Here is a 10,413-nt window from a genome sequence, read left to right as displayed (position 1 = left end):
GCCACTAAGACCGGCAACCACTACACCGATTGAAAATATCCAAATCTTGCCACAAAAGGCTCAGTCAAGCAAACCCTCTTAGATTTTCACTAAGGAACAAAGTTCACAAAGAACTTTTTTTTTTTAATCGGTAGCAAGAGAAGAAGAAGATTTCTTGTTTTTCTTATGTTCTTATTATTATATTCAAAAAACCACCAAAAGTGGATTACATATAGGGAGGACATTGATATTGGAGAAGGGGGCACTGATATAGGGGAGAGAGAGAGAGAGAGGAAGTGTAGCACCCTCTAACGCTACTAGGACTATATCTTCTCTAAACGTCATATTTAAAGCAATCCCTGTGTTTATATATAAATGCACATAATCATTTAATCAATATGTATACGTAATCTCAACGTCATAACAGGCACAATCAACCCACAATATTATATATACATATCAAACACCACAAGTAATTCATCACTGGTTATCCCCACGCTTATGTTCTCTCTATACAAACAAAATGTGATTTGTACTCTAACTGACAAAGAGGAGCAAAATGCATACTAGCTTTCTTGAGTATAACGCGTAGACCTAATCTTTAACAGTCAGACACCTCAAAGTCTACTCCTGAAAAAAAATATCAGTAGATGAATGAGCCTGCAACTCATTAAATAAATAACCAGCCCTATCTATATATGTATATCAAATATAACCCCAAACAAGATAAGTAGGCAACATGCATGGAATACAGTCAATTTAATCCCCACATAATCGACTTTATTACACTACATAGATATCTTGCAATAAGACAATCAATTAATTTTTTCATTTTCCTAGTTTACTTACCAGAAGGTGATATCGGATTTTCTCGTCAACTCAATCTCACCGTTATATAAGTTCAAGTGAATCCCCTTTACAGCCGGCTCATCAATCTCATTTCGCATCACAGCTCTTTTATATTGCAGCATCGCTCTTTTATATCGTAGCATCGCTCTTTTCATATCACATTATTTTTTTAAAATCGCAGCATCGCTCTTTTCATATCATATTTTTCTTTCATATCGCAGCATCGCTCTTTTCATATCATATTTTTTTTCATATCGCAACATCGTTCTTTTTATATCATTTCACCTTACAGGCTTTTCAACACATCAAGGGGTATTCACACCACAAGTATATTCAATTTCCACCACTCCCTCATTTCCACGTATCACCATTCTTGTAAGCAACTAGTAATGTAAAATAATATATCAACATATTGTCATTTTCAGACATTCACAACTCATCAAACAACAAACATAATACTTCAACGTATTTTCTCGTTTCACGTACACAATATCGTCAATCAAATTAAATCATTCACCACTCATATATTTTCAGATAAATCAATGTCAACATGAACCACATACTTATATGACAGTAATACCACAAAGAAATGGGACATATATAGATAATACTAATTATATACTTACCTCGACCTTACAACGCTTTTATCTATCCAATAGGTAGTGGTTCGGTCTTTCACTTTTCCTCCGTATCCTATAATGAGTTATACCACATACAGTTAATATATGGAGAACATTGTAATTTCTTTTAAATATAATATTAAATATTATTCGTATAATTTCTAATAATTATTTAATATTCCATTGCTATCGAAATACAAATCTTCATTTTTCCTCTTTATTAACATACCATTTATTAAATATAATTTTTAGAATATTTCTATGAATTTTCTATCAATTTCTCGCTATTATATAATTTAATTAAACAATAATACATAGAATTGCGTATTTGGCTAATAATTCCGATAAAATTGTATAAATTGGCTATAGTAATATTTAAATCTAACAAATTTAATAATCTAATTAACCAACGATATCATTTTTATATCCGATTTGATATTTAATTCAACACTATTTTAAATACCCAAACTCGTAAAATATTCCGATTAAATAGTACATCGCTCAATATAAACAAAATTTAATAAATGGACTAATTAAATAATAATTATATAAATTAATAAAAATTAAAATTACAATTTTCGTACCTCTGTTAGTTTTCTTTTTTCGACTAAGAATTGCAATTCTCACAATTGCAAGTGTGTGTGTGTTATGTGTATTGTGAATGTGTGTGTGTGTATAACAAAGAAAAGGACAAGAGAGTGAGGCGGTGGGGGTGGTGGCCCACCAAGCCTACTCTCAATTCTCTCTCTCTTTTATATATCTATATATATATTATTACTTACTAATATATATATATATATTATTTACATATACGTATATAATATTATTATTATTTTATTTATTTAATTAGACTTTTATCAAAATACCCATCACGTCCCTCCTAAATTTTTCTTAATTAATATAAGTTGTCCCCAAATATTATAACGAACTTCAATTTAATCCATTCAAGTTTAATTATATAATTTATTTATCAATTAATTAAGTTTCATAAAAATTTATCCATTAATCCCCCAATTAAGTAATATAATCTTTGGGGCGTCACAGAAAGACGGCGGTGGAGAAACCCAGAAGAGAACGAGGGAGAGACGAAGAGACGAAAAAGAGAGAAATAAGATTAGGGTGTCTATAGAAGAGGTGGGGATAAAGAAACGAGAGAGTTGGGTCGAATGGGATGGGCCAGGTGGAGAGAGTAGGAACATACGAATGGGCTAAGGCAGCAGAATGAGTTTAGCCATCCAGGTGTGTGGGTTTAGGTGGTGTGGGTTGGGCCTTTCCAATTAAAATCATAGACCATAATGTTTCAACAAAAGGCGCAGTGGAGAGGGGGAGGGGGATGCAAGGGAAGGGGCAAGGAGAAGCAGAGGGAAAGGGGGGCGAAGGCAGCTGGGTAGGAGGCGGTCTGTCGGAAGGATGGGGTGGGCTAACATATGATATATTATGTATAATATATATTATCTATATCTGTATATATTATATATAATATATATTGTCTGTATATTACATATAATTTATATTTCAAAAATATATTTTGGTTTTTTGTACATTAATTATATATTTGAATTGAGCTTGAAGATAAAATTTCAATTGTTAATTAAGATTTATATGAACAGTGCATTATTGTAAATGTAATATGAGTCATCGATTTGTGTTAGATAAGATTCAATAGTTGTAAAATAAAAATAAAAAAAAGAGAAATGGGTGCGTGTATTACACTTCTCACATGAGGGGGTATTTTGCTTCTTTTTTAAGAACACAACGGGATAAATTAATATTTTTTTTTTGTTTTTAACACAAAAGAAAAATTGCTATTTTCGAATAACACAAGGATGGATGCATTTTGCCCTTTGTTAAATAGATTAATTTTAGAAAATTTCTTAAATAATTAGTAATTTTAAGAAATATTTGTAACTACGAACCTTATGTAATTTAGAGTAAAGTTATCAATTAGTTATACATAAATAAACCATAATTGAAAGAGGAATGAAATCAAAGAAAATAATATTGTCGCACTGACAGGATCAGACATCATAACTTAGTACCAAATCTATGATTGGACATCTCCAGTCTATGTACATCCACTTGATTCACAACCTAAGTACCTCAAATTGGATTGCGGACTATATTATGCTGCAGTGAGGACGTTGTTTCTTGGAAGGAACAACGGTGATATTCCCCACCACGTCCACTAAAACATAATTGGATGAATTACATCCATATTTTTGAATTAAATTTTATTTTTTATATAATTTTTTATTTTTGAAAATTAAAAATATACCTTCTAAAATTACAATTATAATGCACATCACACCCTTGAAATATATTACACCGATATCTTCTCACAGATGTATTTATAATTTTATAAATAGTAAAAAATATTTACATAATTAAATCTAAAGCAACCAAAAGGGTTTTATATTATATATTCTTTTATGATAAATTATCTATAATGAAGTTTGAAAACTAATTGATGGATCGAAAAATAAATGTCGCGTCCAAAGAAGTTACATGCCTTTGAGCATAACAAAATTGCACAAAATTCTTTGTATATTTGGGCACATGTGTTAGAATAATTGTAAGACACACTTTAACCACCAACTGGTATTGGAGCGCCATCAAATCATTGTGCCGCCATCCTCAGGTTAGTTTTTTTTTTTTTAACTATTAATCGTCCTCACATATTATTCTTACGTGCATATAATAATTAGTATAGGTTATTATTTAATACATGTGCGATATTCGTGCGATATTCTAATTTATACATAGGACCAACAAATACATGTAATGTACCAATGATATTTTAGCCTAATGATTGAGATTAAGGTTGAAATCATATGAACAAATTCGAGATCATGGGTTCGAATCGCTCTGAACGTGTGAATATTTTTCACTTTATGTGATTATTAATTTGTCTCAACTTATGCCAGTTATTGTAATTTGTTTACAGTCATATTAATGTTAATAGTTGAATGAAGAGTTGTTGTAATTTCTTGTTTGTATGTATTGGTTGGATCGATGCAATCCATATCTATACCATATGAAAGAAAAAAGCCATTTTCACTTACAAGTAGCGATTACTTATACCATGACACTAATTTTTTAAGTTACCAAAAATGTTCTTATGTTTTTCAATCACCCATACTCAAATTTTTCTTTTCATCTATATGATCTATACTATCTATACTAATTAATATGAAAATCTCACTCACACTATGTTTTTCTCGATAATATCCATAAATTACTTATATTTTATTTATTTTTTTAAATATAATTTATTGGTTTATATATTTTATTTTTATTTATAATATATTTTAAAGCTTTAAATATTTATTTATTATATGCATGCAGAGACGACATGCCATAACAACTAATACTATATAAAAAGAAAAGGACTTCCACATTCACAAATGGCGCTTAATGACACTGCTTTATAAATTTTTTGTGAAGCCAAAAATGCCCTTCAATCGATAAAATAATTAACTTATTTAACTTTCTATGTTTTAGATAAATTAGTTTTTCTTTCTTTTTTTTTATTTTTAATATAATGTATTTTATTTATAATAGTATTTATAATATATTTAAAATGTCAAAAATTTATTCATTATTCATTATATGAATGCAGGAATAGTGTGCCACAACGACTAGTGCTAAAAAAAACACACGGGATTTATGCAATTTGCAGCTCAAATTTATAATTTTTTTATACATTTTTAGGTTGAAATTTGAATTTTAAAAACCATAAAGTCAATAGACAATAGATTAAGATTGAATAAATGAATAAGGTAACTTCAGGAGACCATATTGTTATATAATTATATTATAATTTTATTAATAATCATTGAAAAGTAATAATGATAATAAATCTATATGTTTTCAAGTCTAGTTTTAATTTAATATATGATATAATAATCATAATCATAATTCTACTGTATGTATATGTTTGATGCGTGCTATTTTAGCGTGGGTCCAAATTTCATGGATCTTGATGTTGGATTTGGGATAATTGAATGAAAGCTCTTGAGAAAGAGGACCTGCAAAAGAAAGGGTTAGTTAGTATCGAATTTAAGAATAGATAAATATAAAAATGAATTATGATGAGAAATTATGATAAATGTGAAAATATGTAAGAGCACGAAATTAGAGTAGTAGAGTATCAGCAAGAGAGGTTCTCGAGGGTGGAAGGAGAGGAGAGCGCCTGCCGAGGGGTACCTCCCCTATATATAGAGGATGAGTTCCTCTGTAACAGGAGTTCTGGTGAGGGGGATCTGAATGTCCAATGAGGAATTCGGGGTTCGTGGATAAGGAGTAGTGTATAGACGTACCAGAGCAAAATGCAATTTTTATCTGTTTTTACAATATTTTTTTAATTATGTTGAATTTTTTAAAATTATTATCAAATAAAATGATACATTTGATCCAAATATTGTTGAAAAAGCTAAATTGGCTGAATTAGAATGCCACCTAACTTGGGGTTTTTTAATTTTTTCGGTCAATTTTGCTGATATGACATGAGAAATATAAAGAAAAAATATAATTTCGATCTTATACTTATAGGGATGGCACATTTGGTCAAAACGTCACTAGAATAAAAATGTCATATTACTAAAAGTGGTTGAAAATAAAAATTTTCAAATTAGACCGATCACATGTCAAGTATATGTCAATTTTCAATGACCTTTTTTTTTTTTATTTATAGTCCTCATAGAATTCAAAATTCAAGAGAAAAAAAATATATCACCCCTCTATAATGACAAAATTACACTTTTAGTCCTATAAAATATATAGGTGGTTCAAAATTGAAAAAACTCAATACATTTAATTTTATACTTTATGAAATTTTCACAATGGTCCAAAAATTGAGAAAACGAACCGCATTCGATCTCATGTCAAAATTTCTGTAAACAAATAAATAGTAGAGACACTTACAATGCGCATGTTTGTTAGCTTAGTTTCTCACACAATTGAAGGACAAGCAAATTGCACGTGTCCTTGCTGTCTATTTTTTATGGAAACTTAGACATGGGACTAAATGGGTTGAAACTTTTTCAATTTAAAAATTATTTTGAAAATCCCATAAAATATATAACTAAATATATAAAATTTTCCTAATTTTGAAATATTTCGCATTTTATAATTATAAGACCAAAATTATATTTTTCCAGACATAATAAAAAACAGCTAATAACTAGGTTGTAATACGTGTGTGTGGATGTGTGATTGTCACACATCAGGTAATAAAACAACCCACTACAAAACCCTAAAACCCAAAACCCACGAATTCGCCACGGTTTCACTTTTTATGGACACTACTGTTCTATCCCCTTTTATATACCTCACAAAACCACAACGCTTTTGAATTATTATTAATATATAGATATCATTACGTACAGACACATGTATCTATATATGGCTGACTCTCCACACTCTATGCATAAACCCTTTACCACTTTTCCACCACCTCCTCCACCGCACGCGGCGTCGCCGGAGGATCAATGTCCTCATGTTCAAACTAGTGTTAAGAGGGCCAAGAAGGTTAATAGAAGCAGCAAAATCAGCCCCGCCATCTCGACGGGAGGTTCAACCAGCCGGCCCACCACCGGAAAGCACCCTATATACAGGGGAATAAGGAGCCGCAGCGGCAAATGGGTGTCGGAGATTCGTGAGCCGAGAAAGACTACACGTATATGGCTAGGCACCTACCCCTCGCCGGAGATGGCTGCTGCTGCCTACGATGTGGCGGCGCTGGCCCTCAAAGGTAGTGATGCTGTTTTGAACTTCCCGGATCATGTAGGTTCGTACCCGGTCCCGTCTTCACCTTCGCCGCTGGATATCCGCAGAGCAGCCGCGGGAGCGGCGGAGCTGATGAGGGACGAGGATGGCCGCGATTATAGGAAGGACGAAACGGTGGGTAATGCGGAAAGTATGATCAGCGGGGATGATGAGTTCATAGATGAGGAGGCATTGTTTCATATGCCTAATTTGCTGATGGACATGGCGGAGGGAATGCTCCTCAGCCCGCCGAGAATGGGGTCACCGCCGCCGTGGGATGAGTCGCCGGCGAACTTTGACGGTGAACGGCTGTGGAGCTACTTCTGACAAACTTGTTAAAAATAATAATTATAATGAGAAATATAACAAGAAATTAAAGGAAACTGTTACATCAATACGTAACATGAATTCATGAAAACTGCAGGGAGATGAGCGCGATTGCTTTTTAATGATTGGTTTAGACGTACAAATATTTCAAGAAATCACATTTCGTTTTGCCTTTTTGGTTTTGGGGCTACTTTGGTAGATTTTTAGTGGATGTGCTGTCAAGATCAATATCATATGTTTCCATACTTTTCATGAGTTGTTCTCATGGTGAGACTTTATTTTTTCTAATGATTTTCAATTTCTTACTAAATTTTTTAATATTTTTTAACGGATAATTGCATTTACAATTTTGATTATAGTCTATTTATATAAATTGTTTATATTTTTTTTACGTAATTACATAAACTACTCACAACAGCCGAAAATTAGGGGGAGTTTGTGTAATGTTGTTGACGTTTTTGGAGGATATATGTGTAATTTTTTTTAAAAAAATAGGAGTAATTTGCGTTAACGATGTCGATGTTTTTTGTGGGTGCATATATAATTGGGAAAAATACAATTTTGGTCCAGTTTCTTAAAGACGATGGCAATTTTAGTCCAGGTCTAATTCAAAATAACGAATCAGGATAACAATTTTCAAAAAATAGCAATTTAAAGACAAAATGCCCTAATTTTGCTAGAATCGCACATAAATTTGGGGATTTCTCCAAGTAACAGCGAATTGGCGTATGTGGAAGTATTTTTTCAGCCGATGCTTACCCCTTGCCACGAAAGCTCTGGCTGAAAAAAATACTTCCACGTAAGCTAATTCGTCGGCTTTTGGAGAAATACCTAAATTTATGTGGTCACATGCGCATCATGTGTACGATTCCGGCAAAATTAGGGCATTTTGTCCTTAAATTGCTAATTTTTAAAAATTAATGTCTGAATTCGCTAATTTGAATTGGACCTGAACTAAAATTACCACCGCCCCTAAGAAGCTAAACCAAAATTACATTTTTCCCTATATAATTTTGCAAAAGATATGAATTATTTATATAAATAAACCATATATCAGGGATGTAAATATAATTATTTTTATTATTGATTAAATTTCAAATTATGATAATTCATTTTATTAATTTTAATCATGCTGTAACCACAAAAATGCTAAAAATGTAACTAGTACACTTGAAATGTACTAATTAATCCATCAATCAGACAAATAACATAAACTGTTCGATTCATATATATCAATCAAGTCTCACCGGACTTGATTAGGGGTAATTCATTAGTGATTAGCTCTTTGTTGATACTTGTTATCATATCTAAGCTTTTTCTGTGTTGTTTTTGTGATGGTACCTATATGGATTTCTTGGAGGCTATTCATCCATATGGTTGACGTTGGGACTTATATTTCTCTAGTTACTTTTTGGTTTTTGTCACTTTTACTGCTCTCTTTTGTTATATTTTTTGCAGATCTTATGAACCCCTTTCACAGGTTCAAAGGCTGCCAGCATACAAACATGATATCCACGTTAATACTTATGTTCATTATTTATCCTTTTGAAACATTACACACACTCTGGCTTGGCATTTTTGTACAAATTTATTTGCAGATGTTGTGCGATCCACGACGTGGTGGGATAACAAAAATTTTTTTGACTCGCCATAATTTTTCAATGACACCTGTTCGGGTCTTTTATTGTAAGGAGTAGTACTCCTTGTTTATTGTTGCTCTATTTGTAAGGGAGTAGTACTCCTTGTTTATGGCTTTACTAGAAATTCTAGGGAGGTAGCTCTCCCCGCTGTAACTATTTTGTGTATTTTAATATAGAAGGATTGGGGACTCCAAAAAGCTCCCCCCACCTCTAGGTGGTTTTTATTTTTAAAAAAAAAATCAAGTCTCACTGGACGTTTAGATATTTATTTCACTTTATGTGAGTATGTATATCGCTTTATATGAATTATTGAATTATTGTACTTTGTTACTGTCTTTAGCCATATTGTTGAATTGATGTAATTTGTTAATATTTTTAATCATATTGATGTAATTATTGAATCGATGTATCACTAACAAATAATAATAATATTACCTAAGTACATATTAATTAATTGATTACATCACAACTAATTATTTATTTGAATTAAGATTTATCTTTTTCTTTAATTATTTACATCCCCACTAATTACCTTTTTTTCATTCGAGTTCTTTTATAATGTGCAATGAAACAAATAAATGATACTAGAAAAAATCTAATAATCAACGATGGTTAATTGCCATAATTAAAAAAATAAATAGTTATTGGCTACAGTCATACAATGGTTTGCTGATCTTGATTTTTGTTTGTATGGCTAAAACATTTATTATAACTAAAAATAATAAAAAAAATATTTGCTAATAGCTTATTGACACGGCAAAAAATAATTTTCATGACAGATGATTTAAATATTTTGTGTCAATTTTTATTTAATTATAATTAATAATAAATATTTATCATAATTTCAGTTTATTATCAATAAAATTGCAGTAAATAATAATTTTTTCCTAACAAGAGGAGGGACAAAAAGGTGATTCATAATTCATCGTATCTGCAGCAAAATGTCCTTTCCGAAATCTTAGAAAATATTTGGTCAAACCAAATAGTTCTCTCATCTCTGCAGTCGCAGTTGAGTTGAACCCAAAAAGTCAAAAATATCCGCCCCATGAGGGGGATTGAAGCTCTTCCCTTTTAATGAAGGATAGAAAGGGAAAATTAAGATATATATATATATAAATATATATATATATTGCTTAAAAAATTTTAAAAAGTAACTTACATCGACAACCAGTCGTGAGGTTACATTTAATTATACGAATACTCCTTATTTTTTATAAAATTATAAATACATT

At 31.1% G+C, this 10,413-nt stretch overlaps 1 protein-coding gene across 1 annotated transcript; it reads left to right on the top strand.

Annotated features, from left to right (window-relative positions):
- On the top strand, positions 6,806-7,827 carry LOC105157416 (ethylene-responsive transcription factor ERF027). The gene has a single exon (XM_011073829.2). It carries the CDS (start codon positions 6,840-6,842, stop codon positions 7,539-7,541), a length of 702 nt encoding a protein of 233 aa, XP_011072131.1. The 5' UTR covers positions 6,806-6,839; the 3' UTR covers positions 7,542-7,827.

This window comes from Sesamum indicum, linkage group LG1 (assembly GCF_000512975.1).
Source record: "Sesamum indicum cultivar Zhongzhi No. 13 linkage group LG1, S_indicum_v1.0, whole genome shotgun sequence".
Lineage (NCBI taxonomy): Eukaryota > Viridiplantae > Streptophyta > Magnoliopsida > Lamiales > Pedaliaceae > Sesamum > Sesamum indicum.
The sequence above is the reverse complement of the archived record's forward strand: the minus strand, read 5'-3'. Positions and strand labels throughout refer to the sequence as shown.

Excerpts from the sequence above, each read along its gene's own strand:
- LOC105157416 (XM_011073829.2), top strand. The coding sequence starts at position 6,840 with ATGTATCTATATATGGCTGACTCTCCACACTCTATGCATAAACCCTTT.